General features: G+C 45.6%; 1 protein-coding gene across 16 annotated transcripts in view; it reads left to right on the forward strand.

The window, feature by feature from the left end:
• The window catches only part of LOC106576414 (POU domain, class 2, transcription factor 2), a 103,783-nt gene extending 91,701 nt beyond the window's left edge, over positions 1–12,082 (forward strand). For 11 of the 16 annotated variants that reach the window (XM_045700518.1, XM_045700498.1, XM_045700496.1 and 8 more), the window contains 6 exons: positions 2,027–2,175; positions 2,835–3,036; positions 3,320–3,528; positions 3,728–3,796; positions 4,174–4,256; positions 4,724–12,082. In XM_045700518.1, coding sequence (XP_045556474.1) covers positions 2,027–2,175; positions 2,835–3,036; positions 3,320–3,528; positions 3,728–3,745 — 578 coding nt within the window. In that variant the 3' untranslated portion in view covers positions 3,746–3,796; positions 4,174–4,256; positions 4,724–12,082. The remainder of the gene's footprint in view (positions 1–2,026; positions 2,176–2,834; positions 3,037–3,319; positions 3,529–3,727; positions 3,797–4,173; positions 4,257–4,723) is intronic. The other 5 variants (XM_045700480.1, XM_014153684.2, XM_045700486.1 and 2 more) reach the window with 4 other exon arrangements.
• Positions 12,083–23,234: the final 11,152 nt, after the last annotated feature.

Here is a 23,234-nt window from a genome sequence, read left to right on the forward strand (position 1 = left end):
AGAGAGGAGGGGGAGGATGGGAGGGTGGGGGGATGAGGAGAGGACGGGAGGGGAGGAGAGAGGAGGGGGAGGATGGGAGGGTGGGGGATGAGGAGAGGACGGGAGGAGAGAGAGGAGGTGAGGAAATTGGTGATGGAGAAAGGTGTATGACACTTTGAATCAATCAATAAATCAGGTGATTAATTAACCATTAATTAACCAGTTGCATTAATCTGTAACTCTTTTTATTGGTATTTTCTTTCACAGTTACAGTAAACAATGGTTGAAATACAGTACATTGCACATATGGTTTTATACATTCGATATACCACGGAAACATGCTTTTTCAATGAGGTAGGAATGTATACACCCATACAAAAATATAAAAGACTTAAGTAATACTTTCATAACAAAACATACATTACATACAATCCACACAAAATGAGAGGGAGGGGAGGGCGAATTCCACAGAAGTAAAATCAACCTTCTTGCCAACAAAGGCTACAAAGTCAGATGTGTGTTTTGGTAGTGTTATAGTATCAGGTATTACCCCAAATAATGAGATCATGACACTAGGAGCAAAAGGTACCTGTAATACTTTAGATATGGTATCAAAGATGGCAGACCACTAGTTATGTAGAGAAGAGCAGGACCAAAACATACGTATTAATGAAGCAGGAACTTGCTAGTTTACCTGTCGCAAACAGGGTGAACATCAGGATAGATGTTAGAAAGCCTGAGTTTAGTCCAGTGAGTGTGGTGGAGGATTTTGCATTGGATCAAACCATGTTTGGCACAAATATTAGAGGAGTGGACACGGTGCAGAATACCTTCCCATGTGTCATCAGTCAACTCATCACCTACATCCTGTTCCCATAAAGTTTTAATAGCTGAGAATGAAGGATTGTGAAGAGAGGAAATTTGATCATAGCTATAAGAAATAATACCTTTTACTGTTGGGGATGGTGGGATAAATGCATCAGTGGGAGGCCCACAGGAAGACTGGGGAATTGAGAGGTCATGTCACGGACAAAGCTGCGCACTTGTAGATATCTAAAGAAATGACTATTCGGAAGGTGGAATTTAGCTGAGAGTTGTTGGTACGATGCAAACGTCCCGTCAATATACAAATCATTGAATCATTGAAGGTTCCATCTACAGGGATGGATGAAAACGTGATTTCTGAGGGGCCATTAATGAACAGGTTTGCAAACCAAAGTCTAAACTGGTTCCAGATCTTGAGAGTGGTTTTTACTAAAATGTTTTTGGTATAGCTTAGTAGTAGAATGAATAGGGGAATGTGCCAAAGCAATCAGTGAAGATGGCATACATGAGGAAGATTCTATCTTCAACCATGCTGGAATGATATGTTGGGTATCTGAACGAATCCAGTACTGAATTACACAGAAGTTGGCAGCCCAATAATAGAACTGTAAATTAGGTAGGGCCATGCCCCTCACACTTCCAGATGAAGTGGGAGATAATCCAATCTAGTTTGCGTAAAAAAGATTTGGGAATAAAAATAGGTATACATTGAAAGAGGTAGGAGAATTTAGGAAGGGTATTCATTTTAACCGAATTAATTCGACCAGCTAATGATAGGGGGAGTAGTGACCATCGTTCAAAATCTTTCTCCACCAGAGTAAGGAGGAGTAAAATTAGTCTTAAAAAGGTTGTCAAATTTGTCCATGACATGACATGAGAACTACTCTGAAAGAAAATGTGTGTAATGGGTAGTTACGAGCTGCTGCATTTAAATGGAAAAGCTTGCACTTATTCAGATTTTACTTGTAACCAGAGACTAGCCAAATGCATTAAGAACAGATAGCACAATGGGTAAGGATACATCGGGGTTTGAGATATAGAGAAGCAAGTCATCAGCATAAAGTGAAACCCTTCGTTTGATGTCGCCTCTGAACACTCTCGTTACATGTGGGTTGGATCTGATTGAATGTAACCTTGAGTTAATGAAGATATATCTGTAGAATGAGGATACCAGTTTGTGTGATTTTAAATCATCCCACTAATCAATCTCTCTGTTTGACAGAGACCATGTCCACAGACAGTACTATGCCAAGCCCCAGCTCTCTGTCCTCTTCCTCGATGGGCTTCGAGGGCCTGCCGGGCCGACGCAGGAAGAAGAGAACCAGCATCGAGACTAACGTCCGCGTGGCCCTGGAGAGAGCCTTCATCACGGTGAGAGACATGACAAATTGTCGTGGAAATTCTACACAGGGACACTGGAAGTCAATCTTAAATTAATCATTGGTTATTATCAACGCGCTGAAGAGGTTCCAACCAACTCAATGCCCCAAGTACACATGTCAATCAGGAGCTCAACCCGGGGCAGTCCCGTTAGTTCTCTTATATACAGACAGGTTATATTTGCATATTTTAGCTTATTCATCATTCATAATTCATTCATCATTAACGTTTGCTTCCTTCTTGTGACCGACCAATACTGGGTCATGCATGTGACAGACCAATACCTCACGAGGCTTCTTCTCTCTAAGCTGAGACCTTGAAACCCAGATATCCCTTTCTCAAAACAAGTTTCTGGGCGTACTGCCAAATTTCAGCTACTGATAGTGAGGATTTGTTCAATCAGTCACTTGCATGAACACAGAAATTGGTTATTAGAAAAGCACAAACATAAAAATGTCCTCAATCACTGAGGCCTTCATAACACTGTCATACAGGAGACATAAATCTTAAGCTGACATAACATCTACACGGCTTGTTCTGCAGTTTCTGCCCTCAGAAGAACACTATATCACCGTGATATCAGTGAGGTGATATAAGGCTAAGTGTGTATTAGTACTAATGTGTCCATCTCTGTTTCTCCCGTGTGTCAGCAGAACCAGAAGCCTACCTCAGAGGAGATCCTGTGTATCGCGGACCAGCTCAGCATGGAGAAGGAGGTGATCCGCGTGTGGTTCTGCAACCGCCGCCAGAAAGAGAAGCGTATCAACCCCAACAGTGCCACCCCTCCCTTGCCCAGCCAGCCCCCCCCAAGCCCCACCGACGCACAAACCCCCCTGCTACAGCCCACACATGGTATGGCCTGACCCGCATGATCCCCCTCTCCCAACCTTAGCCATCACAATTCTCCGCCCTATATGAATGGTGTGTCCCGCATGTCATAGTGGATGTTCTTCTGCACCCCCTGTTCCAATGTGCAGATGGTACTACCCAACCTGCATTGCTTTAGTGCTTTGCTATTACACATTAATAATCCTATCCCATTTATCCCTTTTTCTATTGGATAAAGCTAAGTATAGATACTCTTTTCAATATACACTCTCCCCCTCTTTTTCTTTCTCACCTGTCTCTCTATCAGATGTCCAGTCAGCTGTCCAGTCAGCTGTCCCAGGCAGTGACCAGCCTCAGCACCACATTGACCACCATGTCATCGTTCTCCCCTCTGATCCCCAGTGGTCCCACCCACTCATCTCTCAGCTCCGCCTCCTCTCCAGTGACTCCTCCTCCTCCTCGCAGCACAGCCAGCCCAGCCCCTCCCAGCCACAGCACACTGAGTCTCAACACAGGGTGAGTATGCACCTGCATACAATGTGTACACTTTGGCTACTGTGCTTCACCATTGGTTCAGTATTCAGTTCACCTGCAGTTTGCAGCAAATGTTAATCACACCCACACATGATTGACACACACTGATCCGTGACACTGCTACTTCTGTGCAGCAGTACTTTCTAACCTGTGTGTGTGACTGTGTGTTTTGTGTCCACAGCTTATGGCGTATGGGTAAAAAGAATGGTGACGTGTCTAACTACATCACCGATTTTGCTGCAAACTTGAGGTGAAGACAACAGAGACACACGTACCTATACTGTACACCCACACACACACACACACACACTCTCTCTTACAGGAATATGATCGTCCGCACACAAACACAAGGTCCACAAACAAGCATTTGGATTCGTAGCTCATAAAAACAAGATATGAATCAAGATGGTGTGTGTGTATCTGACCTGTGGGTTTCTCCTGCAGTGTGTCTGTGTTCAGGTCCCTGAGTCTGTCCTCTGTCTGTTCTGCTGCTAAACCTGCTTCTCTCTCTCCGTTTCTCCTGCGTATGTAAATGGCTTTCCTCCTGTGTGTGTGTGTGTGTGTGTGTGTGTGTGTGTGTGTGTGTGTGTGTGTGTGTGTGTGTGTGTGTGTGTGTGTGTGACACAGGAACACTGTGATGGGAGTAAACACAGGGAACCAGGCTCTGAACCAAGCTCTCCTCAGCAACAACCCTCTGGCTACTATACAAGGTGTGTTAGAGGGAGAGAGAGGTGTAGGGAAGGAGGGAAAAGAGAGGAAGAGGGAAATAAAAGGAGGAAGAGAGAGAGACAGGGGGAGAGAAAGTGGGAGAGGCAGGGACAGTAATTTGAGGTACAAAGTCATAATAAAGGTAAGTAATGTTAATGAATGCTAGACAGAAAGAATGACAGAGATGATGAGAGGGACAGTTAGAGCTGATGAGATGAATGATAGATCATCTGATGGAAGAAACTGGAGAGCAGGGCTATGACAGGGATGTCCCATCACTCCAACATGTTCATCCCTGTGTGTGTGTGTGTGTGTGTGTGTGTGTGTGTGTCTTTAGTCTGTCTTTCATTCTTTTTCTCTCATTCATCCGCTTCTTCATTTCATCTCGATAGTAAAGTCTATAGTAAATGTAGTTATTTCACAGTAGGTATATTGACGTTAACTCTCATCTCTCTCCCTCCCTTCTCAGCCCTAGCAGCCAGTGGTGGCCAGCTGCCCCTTTCCAGTCTTGAGGGGGGCAGTAAGGTGTTGCTGGGTGGTGCAGGGGGGCAGGGAGGGGGTCTCCAGTCCTCCTTCTTCCTCAACCACCCAGCTTTCCTCCACATGGGCCAAAATCCTGGTGCTGGATTGATCAGCGCTGCCGTAGCCAAAGCATCCCAGCCCTCCCCTTTCCCCTCCACCAGTAGCATAAGCCCCACCCCCTGCTCCCCCTCCCCTTGCTCCAGCCCCGCCTCTTCCTGCGACTTCGATGAATTGGCACACAGCCCATCCTCATTGGGAGGGGCTAAGATTGAGTGACACAGCCAAGCGCCAATCAGAGAGGAGGAGGAGAAAGGAGGAAACGACAACCTCGCCTTTCAACCAAAGCTATCTCTTTTATCACTCTCTCTCTCTCTCTCTCTCTCCCCCCGTCTTTCAATGCCAAAAATACACAGAATGAAAGAGAGGAGAGGGGGGGAGTCAGAAGTGAAAAGGGGGAGAAGGGGGTAAAGAGGAAGATTGAAACCAAAAATCTTTATCTATCCAAAGTGATGGAGGAGGCATCGTGGGACTGTTTAGTCAATACTGAGTGATATCGCACTTCTCCTTTCTGTCTCTCTTTCTTTCCCAGGAAAATAAACCAATGACAATTAACAGGAGTAGAGATATGCGTCGAATCGTGTGAACCAAAAATTACAAAAATAAACATTACTGTGTGTTTTTGGGGAATGGTGGCAAGGACAGATAAAAGAAGTGGACGATTTTCTTTGAAAAGCTGCAGGTCTGAAAGAGGAGGAGATGGGAGGAGGATTTTAAACCAAAAATGTACCTGAGGAGGAGAAGAGGAACGAACCCACAACGACAAAAAAACAACAACCATACCAATATCCCAGAAACCAAAAATACGGAAGGAAAAGCTTTATCCAAACGACTTGTACATACTGATCCTATCCAGGACCAGCACTCTGCCACACACACACACACACACACACACACACGATATCCACAGCCGATCACATTCATCCATCCATCTGATCAGTCATCCACCCATCATGTCTGTCACTCACTTTCACTGCAATTATGTTGTTTCTGTGGGATATTTTAGATTGTTATAAATGGTTGATACTGAACGAGCCAAGCTTACAGGTGTGTAGTTTGTGTTTTCCTACCACTGCTTCTTTAAGTATTGTATCCTATCTCCCCCTTGCTTTCCAATAGTTGGAGTCTGTCATCGTCATCAATATCATCATCTTGTGCCATTTACTTCATGTTGTCAGAGATAATAAGAGACAAGAGGGAACAAGGGATCAGGCTTAGTGTAGCAGTTTCCAGCCTTGATAAAAACCTCTCTCCGTAATTACTCACAACAAAATGACTCACTTGATGAAATAATATTAGACTTAGACTCAATGTAGTCCTTGTGAATGGCCAATCCACCATGGTGACAGTATGAAATTGAGCATGATTGGAGATTTAAACTAGTAACATTGAGGCAAGAAAGAGGTAAATTAATAAAAATGTTAGTTTAGTCATGGACAGGTCTGTCTTACCTTGTCAATCAGCCATCTGTCTCGACACGCAGTAGAGAAACAGAGATCAAAACCTGTTTAATGTTTAATATATGTTGTTTTTATTGTTCATCATCCCTCCATCCATCCCATTTTCACTGTCATTTTCCACCCTGCCATTATTACACGTTTAAACCAAAGCATTTGTTACTCTTCAGAGGAGTCAGCCATGACATTAACACTCACATACTGTAGGGGTTGGGGACACACCCTACCCCTCCCGCTGAACCCCCCTAGTTGACCCCTTCCATCTCCTTATGCCCGAGAGGGTCACTTCAAAAGGACAGAACACTCACCCAACATTAAAGGGGTGCATACGGGGAGGGGATCGGAGGGTGCGATGGGATCAAACATACAGAAAGAGGGGATGTCAAGTTTTTGTAAGAGGATACCAAAAATACAAACCAAAAACGTCAGAAACAAACCAAAAAGAAACACAACCAAATATGTATGGGGGGGGGGATGAGGGGAGGAGGACAAGTCTAGGTTTTTACAGACTGGAGCTGACACCTCTGTCTGTTATCCAACTAACTGGGCTTCAGTGGCCCTCTCTAAACTGTGTAGCACAGCTGGACAGATGAATGGATAGATTGATGGATAGAACGGACAGATTCCCTCCCTCTCCCCTGTCTTTCTTTCACTCCAAACTCAGCTCTTCTTCTCTGGTCCTGGATGGAGAAATCTCTAATGACCTCATTGAACTGAATCTTCTAAGTCAGTTTTTTACATTTTTCCTGTTTGTTGGTTTATTTTGTATTTTATTTGTTTGCTGTGTCTCTTGAAGCTGTTTATGTGCTGTTCTTTAGTGCTTACTCATTTGGGATAATAACGTATTCACTTATTACAACAGCTCCTTATTTTTTCCTAGTTGTTCTAGAGATTTTATCAGGTGGTTGGAAAAATACTGTGAAAATTTTGCTTCCAGATTTTTATTAGATAAAAAAAAAAACTGACTGTCTTCACAGAAAAAAGACGCAGAAAAAGTCCAAAACAAGAGTTGCAAAGCTAAACGTGCAAACCAAACCAAACCAAATACCAAACCAAACCAAATACCAAACCAAACCAAATACCAAACCAAACCAAAAAGGCAGGAAGAAACTAGAGATGGTCCAACTGCCGTCCCTGTCGTTGCATTAGGGCTCATACTTATGATTGTGTCAATTTATCTGAAGTGTGTGCGTATGTGCGTTGTGTGAGGGTGTGATATTGTGTATGTGTGTGTGATGTGTGTACACGCACTATAGAAAGAATTCAGTGGAGTTTACAAAGATGTCCTCTCTTGCACATTTACCCCCGTTATCACAAACACACAAACACACTCGTACTTTACACACACTCGTACTTTACACACATACGCACTTTTACACACACACACACACACACACACACACACACACACACACACACATACACACTCACACATACACACTTCGGCAAAAATTTACAGTAGAGTTTAAAATGCATCCAAAGAGTATTTGGTTTGACACACAGAAATACAGTTGTCAAATGAGAATCCATAATGAATGAATCTATTTTAGATGTGGGGGTTCTAACCACGAGGTGAAACCTTTCCTCAACATTAACTCTTAGACGGAATGTATCTGTTAGTGCTTCTATAGATTTTGTAGAAAAAAAGATCTATGTCCTAATGCTTACTTATTGCTAATGTATTGAAAAACATACAAAAAATATCTTAAAAAAACATTGATGATAATAATGACTTGATTTTAGACCAAAAATGTTACTCTCTCTTGATATATATTTGGTTTATTTTTCTTTGTCGAATCATTTAGGACTTTTGATTGATTGTACTATTTATTCATCTTAAGTTTGATTGATTTAAGCTTATATTGATTTCTTCTAACTATTTATTTGTTTATTTATTTATTCTAGAGTCTTTTTACAGGGGACATATTTTGGAGTATATATTTAGAATATATATTACGTGGCTGTGACCAAAAATCCTGCTGAAGTACCTTCTCACTTCTTCAAACCAGATACATGAAACCACAGGTCTCACGGGGCCTAGGAGAACATGGTCAGTTTGACCACAGACTCACTGCGACTACTTAAAGCTCTTAAAGGGGTGGGGGTGAGCTCACTGAGACTCTTTTAAAAAGGATGGGGTGAGCTTACAGGGGGCAGCACTGTGTCTACATAGAGCACTTCAGTACGACCACCTAACAGCGTTTTGTCAGGCATTGCAGGGCAGGGAAAGGTCATGGGAATAGGAACGTCAGCTTCATTTTGATGTAAATTTGAGCAATTCAATGTTTTCAGGTTTTGAATGCTGTCTATCCTAAATATGGGGTTAATTGTCCTAAGGATAATGATATTACTAGTGATGTCCTTATTGTATGATTGATGAGTAATGACTGGTGAGATGAGAGGGACAGAGCATCTGGGTGTTTCTGGCTTCACGTGCGGTCTTGTGATGTTGTGTTTAGTTGAAGTGGGGATAGGGAGCCTCAGTAGGGTTCTCTACAGCCTTACTACAGTCCAGGATTGTTACTGGAGACCCCCACCCAGGTGGGATCAAACCAGTCAGGAGTGAAACTTTTAAAACATTGCATTAATAAATCTCAAAGCTTTAGAACTGGAGTTTTTCCCATTACGATGCTTTGGACCAATCAGGTTAGAGGGATTTATATCCCGGATGTACGCTTCGTCAGCGCTGCCTATCAGATAGTATATTGTATGTTTGAATATAGCCCAACGCTTCTGGAAGAGAGCTCCGCTGACAGGGATGGTCAGGCAGGCAGATTGTTCTTAAAGATACAGTGCTGTTCCCTCACAACCTCTCCTCTCCTCATGAGAAATACACTGAAAGCTTTAAACAGCTACCAAACCAAAAAACGAGTTAGAAGATGCATTGACTGGGGCAAAGGAACGTGACAGAGGGACATGTTTTCTTTTCTTTCTGTTTTTACTTTTCTGTTATGTTGGTAGGTTTTGTTTTCCACATCTACTGTAGGAGGTTAAAGAGAGATATACCTCATATACTCTGATGATAAACCAAATAGATGAAAGCTTTTTTTTAAAAAGCAGGGTTCGTGTGGGGATCAGGGTGTGGGGTGGGGCTGTGTGTACGTGTGTGTGTGTGAGTGTGACCATGGATGGCCAGAGCGAGGCTTGGGTCCGGCAGAGTTCAAACGTAAATAATTGGGTCAAAGGTCACATTTCCTGTGCCCCATCCAAATCAGGAGACATTTTGGGTAGCAAGTTGTATGCCAGCCCTCTCGCTGTGGTTCCCAGTCCACTCCCCCACACACCTCCCTCTCCTTCTGGTCTGAAGAACAACCCCCCGCTCTGTACAGCCCTCTCTCCATCCCCCTCCTCTACTGCTCCCTCCCTGCTGAAACGAAACACTCTCCAAGTATAAGTTTTCCATAGGCACAGATCTAGGATCAGCTTACCTTCCTCCAAATCCTAATCTTAACCATTGAGGGCACATAACACTGGCCTTAGGTCAGTGTCTATGGAGCAACTTTGTCCTACTCCTTAACACAAAGCTTTATTACTAGCTAGCCTCTGGGTACCCAGCGTCTTTAGGTGATTGGCTGGATGTTGTGTTGTTTAGGTTATTGACTGGATGTTGTGTCCGTCAGAGATGTGTGTGGCAGCGAGCGCAGAGGGGTAGGTGACTGGGGAAGGGCTGAGACTGTGGTCGCTAGGTGACGCATGCATACACTCCCCCAAGGTGGAAGTCTCTCTTTCTCCCTTGCACTTTTCTTCTATAATGAGGTGTAAATCAGTTTAGGTCCTCTACGTCCTGGTAGGATGCTGCTTCTGCGGATATCAGGGTCTTAGGGATCACATGTAAAGTGTAGGTCCTTTCAGTAGGGATACCCCCCAAGAGAATGATACCAAAGTTTATGCCCTACTGTTGGATACGGCACCATGCACTCACTCCCTAAAACCCTGCTGTTTACCAGTGTCTGCACTGTTGGAGCTAGGAACATAAGCATTTCGCTACACCTGCAATAACATCTGCAAAATATGTGTACGCGACCAATAAAATGTGATTTGTCCATTCAGAGACTACACCTCTCCTCTAGACTGAGTAGTCACCTGGCCATAGGCACAGATCTAGGATCTGTTAACCTTTCCCTAATCATAACTATTAGTGTAGGCAGAACACAAAACTGACCTTAGATCAGCACCTAAAGGCAACAAATCCTACTCCCTCTACTATAGCCTGGGTCAACATTATCACAGCAGAGTTTAGTCTAGTTTAGTCTAGTTTACTCCAGACTTTTGGCATTAACCATTTTGTACATTTGTACAGTCTGAACATCACAACATTGACTCAGTTCATGGATTAATTCCTTGTAGTCTCAGCGAAGCACCTCAGCAGCCGTGTCAAACGAGAAACAAAGGAAACTGTGAAATGTTTACTGATAGATGACAGAACATAGTGTAGATGTCAAGGCAGGAGAAAGCAAAGGGGGACAAAAAGACAATAGCAAAGAAAACAAAAAAAGAGGATGACTGATATTCCTTGAACCTACTCACTTCCACACTCCCTCTCTTTCATCCTTTCTTCTGTCTTCATTCTCTCTCTTGTACAATACAGCTTCAGTCCAAAGTTCCTTAAGCAAGACAGCAAAGTCCGATCGTACAGAATAAAACCAAAGAGTTCGACATTCCTCCTCTCTTTCACAGACAGCCACTGCATCCCTCTTTCTTTCTCTCCTTTTTGTCTATTCATATATTTTCTGCTTTAAACCCCTGTCACCTAGTAATCCAGTTTCTGACCTCAGCTATCCTAAGGGAAATATCAAAGATGATAATAATAATGATGATTAAGATAATGATGATAAAAATGTATATTTTTAATTATTTGTCATTTCAAAATTACATTAAGCTTCTCGTAAATATGATGACGATGAAGACGATGATGATAATGAAGACGATAATGACGTTTCTCTTGGTATCTCTGTAGTTGTTCTGATCCTTTTTGAGTTTTGTCCTTTTCGCTCGTGCTGCCAGAGTAATTCTGATGATCCCATGATCCTCTCTGAGTTTGTTGACCCTGTCCTTTTAGTTCTGTCTGTCGCTTACCACTGTCTGTCTGTCTGTATTCCTGTCTGTCTGTATTCCATGTCGCTCTCTGTGTTCGTTGGGCAGAGGGAAGAGCTACATGTTACAACCGAAAATGTGATGTTTGTGGGAGAATTCTGTACGAGTCGTTAAGGAGAGTTTTTCCAGGGAATTCCAGACTTCTTTGGAAGGGATTGTATCTGATGGTGGTTTGTGGGGAGGGGTTAATAAATGGAGGAAGGAGGGAAAACGGTCATAACTGCTATAACTCTTCTGTGGAAATAAGTCCCCAAGGTGTGTGTGTGTGTGCTTGTGCGTACCTCAAAATGTATCTCATCTGTTAGATAAGCAACAGGTTTGTAAACATTGGCTTGATTGGGGATTTACTGTTAGTCAACATGTAGTTCATTTCCCCCTGTCCGACCTTCACCCTTTGTTGTCTGTTTCCCTATCTGTTTAGTGTGTGTGTGTGTGTGTGTGTTCATCCTGCCTCCCATCATTTGTTCTACCATCCTGTGAGCAGTCCTCTTTTCTCTCACTTCTCTCTGTCTCTCCCTCCCTTCGTCCTGTGGTAGCAACTTAGCCTTTTACTGTGTTTATCTTTAAAACAAAAACAAAAAACAAGAAAAATATCTCTGCTTGTTCATAGTACAGTGTTGTTCATTTAAAGTCATTTTTGTAACTGAAAGTGTTTCATTCATCCAAATAAAAACAGGAGACCAAAACTGTACAGATGATCCTGGCCTCTGGTGTGTTTAAAACAGTACAGTACACTCTAATATCTCTAGATCACTTTCTCATCTCTATTATAGCTCTTGTTTTAGAATGTTTGTCTGGCATTGTTTTGTTCTAGCACTGTGATAACCCTGAAGGTCTTAAAGGAAATTCAGCTCAACATGTTCTAGCAGTAGACCACCACTATGTGTCAGCTCAACATGCTCCAGCAGTAGGCCACCACTAGGTGTCAGCTCAACATGCTCCAGCAGTAGGCCACCACTAGGTGTCAGCTCAACATGTTCTAGCAGTAGGCCACCACTAGGTGTCAGCTCAACATGTTCTAGCAGTAGGCCACCACTAGGTGTCAGCTCAACATGCTCCAGCAGTAGGCCACCACTAGGTGTCAGCTCAACATGCTCCAGCAGTAGGCCACCACTAGGTGTCAGCTCAACATGTTCTAGCAGTAGGCCACCACTAGGTGTCAGCTCAACATGTTCTAGCAGTAGACCACCACTAGGTGTCAGCTCAACATGCTCCAGCAGTAGACCACCACTAGGTGTCAGCTCAACATGCTCCAGCAGTAGACCACCACTAGGTGTCAGCTCAACATGCTCCAGCAGTAGACCACCACTAGGTGTCAGCTCAACATGTTCTAGCAGTAGGGCCACCACTAGGTGTCAGCTCAACATGCTCTAGCAGTAGGCCACCACTAGGTGTCAGCTCAACATGTTCTAGCAGTAGGGCCACCACTAGGTGTCAGCTCAACATGCTCCAGCAGTAGACCACCACTAGGTGTCAGCTCAACATGCTCCAGCAGTAGACCACCACTAGGTGTCAGCTCAACATGCTCTAGCAGTAGGCCACCACTACGTGTCAGCTCAACATGCTCTAGCAGTAGGCCACCACTAGGTGTCAGCTCAACATGTTCTAGCAGTAGGGCCACCACTAGGTGTCAGCTCAACATGTTCTAGCAGTAGGGCCACCACTAGGTGTCAGCTCAACATGTTCTAGCAGTAGGGCCACCACTAGGTGTCAGCTCAACATGCTCTAGCAGTAGACCACCACTAGGTGTCAGCTCAACATGTTCTAGCAGTAGGGCCACCACTAGGTGTCAGCTCAACATGTTCTAGCAGTAGGGCCACCACTAGGTGTCAGCTCAACATGTTCTAGCAGTAGGGCCACCACTAGGTGTCAGCTCAACATGCTCTAGCAGTAGACCACCACTAGGTGTCAGCTCAACATGTTCTAGCAGTAGGGCCACCACTAGGTGTCAGCTCAACATGCTCTAGCAGTAGGGCCACCACTAGGTGTCAGCTCAACATGTTCTAGCAGTAGGGCCACCACTAGGTGTCAGCTCAACATGCTCTAGCAGTAGGGCCACCACTAGGTGTCAGCTCAACATGCTCCAGCAGTAGGGCCACCACTAGGTGTCAGCTCAACATGTTCTAGCAGTAGGGCCACCACTAGGTGTCAGCTCAACATGCTCTAGCAGTAGGGCCACCACTAGGTGTCAGCTCAACATGCTCTAGCAGTAGGGCCACCACTAGGTGTCAGCTCAACATGCTCTAGCAGTAGGGCCACCACTAGGTGTCAGCTCAACATGCTCTAGCAGTAGGGCCACCACTAGGTGTCAGCTCAACATGCTCCAGCAGTAGGCCACCACCAGGTGTCAGCTCAACATGTTCTAGCAGTAGACCACCACTAGGTGTCAGCTCAACATGCTCCAGCAGTAGGCCACCACTAGGTGTCAGCTCAACATGCTCTAGCAGTAGGCCACCACTAGGTGTCAGCTCAACATGCTCTAGCAGTAGGCCACCACTAGGTGTCAGCTCAACATGCTCCAGCAGTAGACCACCACTAGGTGTCAGCTCAACATGCTCTAGCAGTAGACCACCACTAGGTGTCAGCTCAACATGCTCTAGCAGTAGACCACCACTAGGTGGAGGCCTGGACCTGATTATCAGTGACAGACCAACAACTGATGAAACCCAGCAGATGAGCAGTAGTCACGCAGCAGACCTGGACAGAGAGGAGAGGAGTCTGACTCTCTCTCTTTCTGTCCTCTACTGAGTCATAGGACATCTGTTGATTGACAAACATCACTGACTGTGTTTGGCCCTTTCTCCGTCTGTCGCTCTCTGTACGTCTGTGCGTGCGCATGCTGAGTGTGTTTGCCAGTGTATGTGTTGTGCGTGGCATATGTGTGTGTGTGTGTGTGTGTCGTGTCTATGTGCAACAGTAGGAGGTGGAGGACTCTGTGTGGTAACAGTGTGTGAGTGTGACAGCAGCTTTCTGACGCCCACCGCACAATGACTCACTGATCATGTTGTGTACATAGGATCATATTACAATGGTGACAATCTGGGCCCATATTGACCGATGGAGTCTGCCAGTGTGTCAATCAGCGCATCCAATTTAAAGGTCGTCAGGTCCCTTACCTACTCCGCGATGCCCTGTTTAGGATGGTAAGGATCCAAATGTGTAGCAAAGGTAACCCAAGTTTGAATATAATATCGTGACTTGCTCCCTCTCAGTCCTTGAAAGGATAGATTGGTTGTAGCAACTGTCAGTCATCTCTGAATGCTTTCCTCCACTCACGCTGAGTCTCAGTCAGCACCCTCCTGCTGCTCCCACCCCCTCACCGTACATGCAGCAGATCACGCGTGACTAGGGTGGGCACAGAGAGGGCCTGGAAGCACGTTGCCGTTCTCATCCACACAGTGGGCACAAGACTGGAGGCACACATGCGCAGACACACACAAACAGAACCACACACACACACACACACACACACACACACACACACACACAGAGAGAGAGAACCATACACAAACACAAACACAACCATACACACACACACACACAAGCAGAACCACACACGGAGTGGGTACAACAGGGAAACCCATCCACCCAGGCATTACACATCACTCACACAGCCAGAGTACAGAGAAATCTACTCCAGAACAGTAAGTAGCTGTGTTGAAACCAAGGCTGTACCCCTACAACACTGATAGACATACCAACAGAACACACTCCAGGACTACAGAACAGCACCCAACCTGGAGGGGGAGACCTACTGGTTCCAACAGTAGGGCATAGACTTTGTTTACAATAAACACATTTAGCACAATTCTAAACACAGTATGCTATACAGTGTCAACTTAATATGTTCGTTTTGTTAGCATTTACTGTACACCATAACTCTCCACAATACAACATCTACAAAGGAAATAAATCAATTTGAACATTACTAACATGTTACATCAGCACCCACCACAAATGAACCCATTGTACAGAACTTCAACTTAAAAAAAAGCACACACAACAAACTCACACACGAGAGGAATCCACAACCCACCCCTGCAGCTATGACACATTACTACACCACCCACAGCCATGCCCGGGTGAGGGAGGGCAGCACACACCAGACTCACCAGTGGAACACAGTAGTTCCATGTTCCAGTGAGAGCAGCCCGCCCCTAGACTGACACTGCTACTGGCCTGTCACACTATGACACATAGCTGAACCACCCACAGACCTGCTGTCTACATGCCAATGATGCCACACAGCACAACCAGAAGGATCAGGGTCCCAACCACAGCCTCCTAGTCTTAGACCATTCTATCTGAACACACTCCGACTGGCTCTGAGAGCATGAGATGAACAGGGCATGAGTTTCATTTGGTAGTGGGGTGAGGGGGTGATGAAAGGGGTGTAATCCAGTAGGAGGGGGTGAGTGGCCCTTTGGCCCTGCTCTGATGATGTGATGGGGATGGGAGAAGGGGCGAGGTGCGAGCACTGATTGGATCTGACTCAGACCTCTCTCACTCACTCACTCACCCAGCCAGCTCATCTGAAAGGGGTACAGTTGTCTGATCTAATTCTAGCTCTGCTATGACATGTGTAGAAGAGATAGGGTGAGGGGGAATACATGAAGAAAGGGGGGTAAGAGGGGATAAAAAGGAGAGAGGGAGGTAGAGGATGATACAATATTGGAGAGGGGAGAGGTAGTTTTGAGAGAGGAAGGGTGAGAACAATTTGGTCAGTGAGGGGTTAGAGGGGGGAGAGAAGGAATGAGAGGGGGAGTAGGAGGGTGAGAGAAGGGAAGCTCACAGCTGTGCCAATAGGAAGAGTTTGTTCCTCTGTGAGATACAGGAGACACTGTCAACACACACGCTGTGCTCAATATAGCAACTGTCACAGTGCCAGGCATACCTCTCTCTCCTTTTATACCCTCTCTGCCTCGCTCACATTCTCTCGCTCTCTGTCTCTGCCCACACCCAGTGCGACCTTAAAACCCCCAAATGAACTTCCTACTTTCTATCTCTCCTTTTTTGCTACTCCTGTCAGTGTCATGTCTTGATTTTATTATTTATTTTATTTCACCTTTATTTAACCAGGTAGGCCAGTTGAGAACAAGTTCTCATTTACAACAGCGACCTGGCCAAGATAAAGCAAAGCAGTGCGACAAAAACAATAACACAGAGTTACACATAAACAAACGTACAGTCAATAACACAATAGAAAAATCTATGTTCAGTGTGTGCAAATGTAGAAGAGTAGGGAGGTAAGGCAATAAATAGGCCATAGAGTCGAAATAATTACAATTTAGCATTAACACTGTAGTGATAGATATGCAGATGATGATGTGCAAGTAGAGATACTGGGGTGCAAAAGAGCAAGAGGATAAACAACAATATGGGGATGAGGTAGTTGGGTGTGCTATTTACAGATGGGCTGTGTACAGGTACAGTGATCGGTAAGCTGCTCTGACAGCTGATGCTTAAAGTTAGAGAGGGAGATATAAGACTCCAGCTTCAGTGATTTTTGCAATTCGTTCCAGTCATTGGCAGCAGAGCACTGGAAGGAAAGGCGGCCAAAGGAAGTGTTGGCTTTGGGGATGACCAGTGAAATATACCTGCTGGAGCGCGTGCTACCGGTGGATGTTGCTATGGTGACCAGTGAGCTGAGATGACCAGGGGCTTTACCTAGCAAATACTTATAGATGACCTGGAGCCAGTGGGTTTGGCGACGATGATTAAATGGCTAAATGAACATGGTCTTTCTGCCATCAAAGGCCCAGTGCAGTCCAAAATGTGATTTTCCTGTGTTTTATGCTGTACATACTGTACTGTCACACTATGAGGTTGGAATAATACTGTGAAAATTATAATACCTTTTTAGTGTTAGAGCCGTTTGATAAGACTGCCTGAAATTTGAGCCTGTTTTGGCGGGAGGAAGTTTTGGCCTGCCTGGTGGCATTACCAGCGTAAATTAGTTAATAGACCAGTAAGAATGAGAGTTCCAAAACTCTCTGGCAATAACAGCTAGTTTTCAGTTTCCCCCTCCCCACTGACCACTCCCAGACAGTCCTAGCAAAATTCTTGCTTGAGAAATTGCGCTTTACTAAAAAGATATGTTACTTTTTTTTGTTACCATTTTAATTGAAAACAATCACAGTAAGGTACTTAATTGTTACCCAGAAATGATTTGCTATTGGGATAAAAAACAGCTGCATTGGACCTTTAATTCTCTTACTCAGTGTATTACAGGCTTGACACACTGCCAGACATTGGTTTAATATAACACACATTCTCTGTGCCTCTCTCCAGTGCTCACATTACCCTCTCTTTCCACCTCCATCCTCCCCATTTTATTACGGTCCACCCTGCACACTTTTTCCAGACTTTACAGACTGCAAAATGAGCTTTTTGTTCTTTACTGGCTCGGTCATTGCCATGGTAATCCTACATTAAATGTGTGGCTTTCTGTCTAGCTCTAGGGTGATGGAAATAGTGCCCAGGGCTGGTTTTAAGCTGGCATGCATTGGAATGCCAGTGCTACATAGAAGCAGTCTTCTAAAAGAGAGTCAGGTGTACTTCTGTGGGTATACTAGGACACGTATTGTGTGTGTGTGTTTGTGCATGCTTGGATTCTTTGCATGTCACTGGCAAAACTCAATCTGTGACATTCCGTTACAATCATCAGAATATCCGGCATTGTTTACTTCCTCAATTATCAGTCTTTCTTCTCCCCACCTTAACCTCCCTACTGTTGCCCCTCTCTCTTCCTCTGTGTTATGTCTTCTCCACTGTGACTTCCCCCCCTTCTCTCTCCCTGCTCCAACGTTCACTGTGGTAATCCCATTACTCATGTGCAAATACCAGCTGGTAGAGAGAGGAACAGGGAAAGGGGAGGCAGAAAGAGGGAGGGAGAGAGGAACAGGGAAAGGGGAGGCAGAAAGAGGGAGGGAGAGAGGAACAGGGAAAGGGGAGGCAGAAAGAGGGAGGGAGAGAGGAACAGGGAAAGGGGAGGCAGAAAGAGGGAGGGAGAGAGGAACAGGGAAAAGGGGACAGAAAGAGACCGGGGAAAGGGAGAGAGGATGGAGGGTGAACATGAAAGAGAATAAGAGAGAAAGTGAGAGAATACTGAAAAGGGGGCCGTTATAGACGGGTGAGAGAGAGATAAAGGAGTAGAAGAATGGTGAGAGACTGAACATGCACACAGGGAAGCTGTGTAGAGAGCGCATGCCAATGCCACAGGTAGGGAGACTACAGAGGAATTCTCCTGCTGGACAATGTTGACTGACACAAAGGACATACGTACAGACAAACATCAAATTGGTTGAAGATGATAGAGACCTTAAAACTTGACCCTAGAAGGAGAGAGAAAGAAAGGCAGAGACAGACAGACAGAGAGATGGTGTGATCCTGACGGTTGGAGTGGCAAGCTTGAAAATAAACAAGTTCTTTGATGACAAAGAGCCCATTGACTCTCTCTCTCTACTCCTCACTCTTCTTCTCCCCATCTCTACTTGCTTTCATCACTTTTCCCCCCCTCTCCCTTCTTTCACAGGGGCATCAACCACCACCCTCCAACACCCCAGCAACTTGTTGTCCTTTCAACCGCCACCCTCCAACACCCCAGCAACTTGTTGTCCTTTCAACTGCCACCCTCCAACACCCCAGCAACTTGTTGTCCTTTCAACCGCCACCCTCCAACACCCCAGCAACTTGTTGTCCTTTCAACCGCCACCCTCCAACACCCCAGCAACTTGTTGTCCTTTCAACCGCCACCCTCCAACACCCCAGCAACTTGTTGTCCTTTCAACCGCCACCCTCCAACACCCCAGCAACTTGTTGTCCTTTCAACCGCCACCCTCCAACACCCCAGCAACTTGTTGTCCTTTCAACCGCCACCCTCCAACACCCCAGCAACTTGTTGTCCTTTCAACCGCCACCCTCCAACACCCCAGCAACTTGTTGTCCTTTCAACCGCCACCCTCCAACACCCCAGCAACTTGTTGTCCTTTCAACCGCCACCCTCCAACACCCCAGCAACTTGTTGTCCTTTCAACCGCCACCCTCCAACACCCCAGCAACTTGTTGTCCTTTCAACCGCCACCCTCCAACACCCCAGCAACTTGTTGTCCTTTCAACCACCACCCTCCAACACCCCAGCAACTTGTTGTCCTTTCAACCGCCACCCTCCAACACCCCAGCAACTTGTTGTCCTTTCAACCGCCACCCTCCAACACCCCAGCAACTTGTTGTCCTTTCAACCGCCACCCTCCAACACCCCAGCAACTTGTTGTCCTTTCAACCGCCACCCTCCAACACCCCAGCAACTTGTTGTCCTTTCAACCGCCACCCTCCAACACCCCAGCAACTTGTTGTCCTTTCAACCGCCACCCTCCAACACCCCAGCAACTTGTTGTCCTTTCAACCGCCAACTCTTTCATTCTTTGGCCTCTAATCCTTCTCATCTACTTGAACCCTCTTTCCCAGTCCCCTCAAAGTGTCTCTCTCTTTCCAAGCTGAGGTGTTAAGTAGACATTTTTATGCTAATAATAATAATGCTAATAATAATAATAACGCTAATAATAATAATGCTAATAATAATGCTAATAATAATAATGATAATACTAATGATAATAATAATAAGGTAACACACTGATTGAGAAATCAAGATAAAAAATATCATAGATTTTACCTCTTAGGACTAATATCCCTTCTTGTGTGTGTGTGTGTATGTGTGTGTGTGTTCGTGTGTGTTTGACGTCATCAGCCATATGAGTCATAGCATATTACACCATATAATGCCCTGTTCAGGTATTTTGCCTAATCCTGGTAGATTTCCACTGTTTGCTGTAGGCCTATCTGTGTGTGTGTGTGTGTGTGTGTGTGTGTGTGTGTGTGTGTGTGTGAGCACACCTGTGGTGCGATGCTGAGTGGGGTACCACACCCATTGTCCCTGGTAATTACAGAGTAATCTGTGTTGGAGCGCCACAGACAGACCAAGGGAGGCATTAGGGCTCACTGTATATTCAGTCCTGGCTCTCGGAGACACACAGGGTGTGCAGGGTTTTGTTCTGGCCCAGCACACTAACACTGCCGTACTGAGACTGAGACTGAGCTCTCTACGGGTCTGTAGGTTTTCCTAAATCAGGGTGGGCCAACCCTCTACTGAATAAGGAGTGTTAGAGATGGGTTGGAAAAAAGCCAACAGACCCTCCAGCTCACTGGGAGTCTAGTTCTGGACACCCCTACTTAAAGGGAGAGGGATGTTTTGGTGTAAATCTATCAGGTTCATCCAGGGTTTGGGGGGGATATGGTCTGGTGATATTGAAGGGGGGCTGGAGGGTCTAGCTGGGGAAGGGGTTCAGCGGGTGATGTTTGTGGGGGTTGGGGGGTGCTCCAGTGTCCCTGTTCTCTTTCTTTCACCATCTCTCTGTCTTTCTCTCCACAGCGTCTGTCTGTCATTCCCATTAGGAACGGAGAGACTCTCCAAGCACGGAGGGAAGAACAGGATAAAAAGCAAGGAGCGAGAGAGGGAAAGAGAGAAAGAGGGAAGATTAGGCAAACGTGTGGGAAAGCATGAAGGTGTTCTAAAATCAGGATCTGAGGAATGACTCTTTCAGATGAACACGTCCTTACGAGTAACCGTGGCTGAGAATACTCTGTCATGGAATATCAATAGAGATACATCAGTACACAACCAAGAGCAGCATCCAGGGAAACTTCAAGCAGGATTTCAGCCAAGAGACTGGACCAATGTGTTTCCACTGCCCTATCCAGCCAGTCAACACAACAAACCTGTGGTAGAATGTATGTTACTACACAATAACAAAGTTGTGAAAACAAATATTAGGTAACATAGGAAAAAGGGTTAGCTTTGAATTGCTACTCATAGATTTTTTTCCCCACACATTATTCACCTGATAGAAACAGGACTCTCTTGATATTGGCATGAATGTCATTGGCAGTCCTTGTGCTTTTATATTGACATGCTGTAATTAAAAAGATGACAAGTCCTGTTGACTTTGAATTCAACAGTTGTTATGAAACATGATCAGTGGGTTTTATGTAAAAACAGTCTGGAGAATGTGAGTAATACATTATGTAGTTAACACAAGTACATAACCTTGACAGCATTGTAAGACTTCAAACTTGACATGAGAGAAAGACTGAGGGATGGAGAGAGGGAGAAAAGGCGAGGTAGGCAAGGGAGAGGCGGCGAAGAACAGAATGAGAGGAAGAATAAGAAAGAGGTGTAAGGGGGGTGATGGCACAGCAACAGAGGGTGGAGTGGGAGAGAAAAAGAACACTGAAACGCTTTTGCTTTGGCAATATTTACCTGTATTTCATGCCAATAAAGCACATTGAATTGAAAAGGGAGAGAGGGGAGGAGAGAGGGTCGTGGCAGGAGAAGAGGATGAAGATGGAGAGAGAGAAGTGGAGGGCATGGGAAAGAGTGAATAGAAAAGAGTGGGGGGGAGAGAGAGAGGTGAATGACAAACAGAAGGGGAGGAGGACAGAGGTAGGGAGGAGGACAGGGGTGGAGGGTGGGAGAGAGGGGTGGAGGGTGGGTAGGAGTCCTCCTCCCCCATCCTCCACCGCTGTCCTCCTCCCCTCCCTCCCACCCTCCACTACTCCACTCCTTCCCTCAACCCCTCTCTCCAACCCAGGTCCTCCTCCCTCTGACCCTCCACCCCTCTTTCCCACCCCTGTTCTCCACCTCTCTCCTCCTCCCTCCCACCCCTCTCTCCCACCCTTGTCCTCCTCCCCCACCCTCCACCGCTGTTTTCCTCCCTCCAACCCTACACCCCTCTCTCCCACCCCTGTCATCCTCCTCCCTCTCTTCTGTTTATCATTCATAAAGGGGAGGAGTGGAGGGAGGCACTGTGTGTGCTTTTCAGTGTTCAGAATGTACTGTGCTGTAGATTTCTATGAAAATGTAATCTCCTCTACTTGGGTTACCATAGAGCACCTTTTAGAAGGGGGTGGACACTCGTACACATGAATGCACACACACACGTGAGCAATTGATAGATGGACAGAAAGGCCATTTGTTCTCCACCGTTTTAATGGTTTAATTTCATGTCTCATCCCTGACTCACTCTTTTTCTTTATTCTTCATCTCTCGCTTCTCTCTCCAACCATACTTCCTCTGTGAAGAGCTTGGGGGATGCTGAAGTGCTCTTCAAATGAAAGAGCGATATGGAGATAGGAGGAGAGGTGGATGGACAAAGAGAGGACAACAGAATGAAACTGAAAGAGATAAGACTAGAGAGACATAGGCAGAGAAAGTGAGTGAGGACAGAGAGGGAGAGCGAGAGAGAGACAGAAGGGGGGAGGGGGGGGCGAGAAAACAATGCTGTGGCTAATGTTCCCCTAGATGTGGTTGACAGGGAGTCCGGGCGTGGGAAAACATTAGCCTGGCCCTTCTGCTCAGGAAGAGACAGGACGGGATGGTGCTCGCCGTTTCCTGGATTTGGGAATGCTGCATCCCAGATAAGCATCTGGGAGAGAGGTTCTATCTGGGAAAACAGAGTGACTTCCTGCCCTCCTGAAGAATAGCTAGTGGAGGACAGAGGGATCCTGTTTGTAAATCACACCATGGGAAGAAGGCTTGTTAAATGTGTTTTACACAGCAGTGTTATCCTGTTGATGTCCCTGCGCATTGGTCTATGTCACACACACACAGTAGATGACCCTTTACTGTGCTGTTCTTATGAGCAGCTGGGGTTGTACATAGGGCTCATGAGACACACTTCACCTGCCATGTATGATGCCACCTCTCTCACATGCACTTGTTGACAATGTGACAGTTCTGCATCAGTGCCACAGACTAGTGCCTGAGTGACAGGACACAAGATTGTATATATGCAA

This window comes from Salmo salar, chromosome ssa02 (assembly GCF_905237065.1).
Source record: "Salmo salar chromosome ssa02, Ssal_v3.1, whole genome shotgun sequence".
Taxonomy (NCBI): Eukaryota; Metazoa; Chordata; class Actinopteri; order Salmoniformes; family Salmonidae; genus Salmo; species Salmo salar.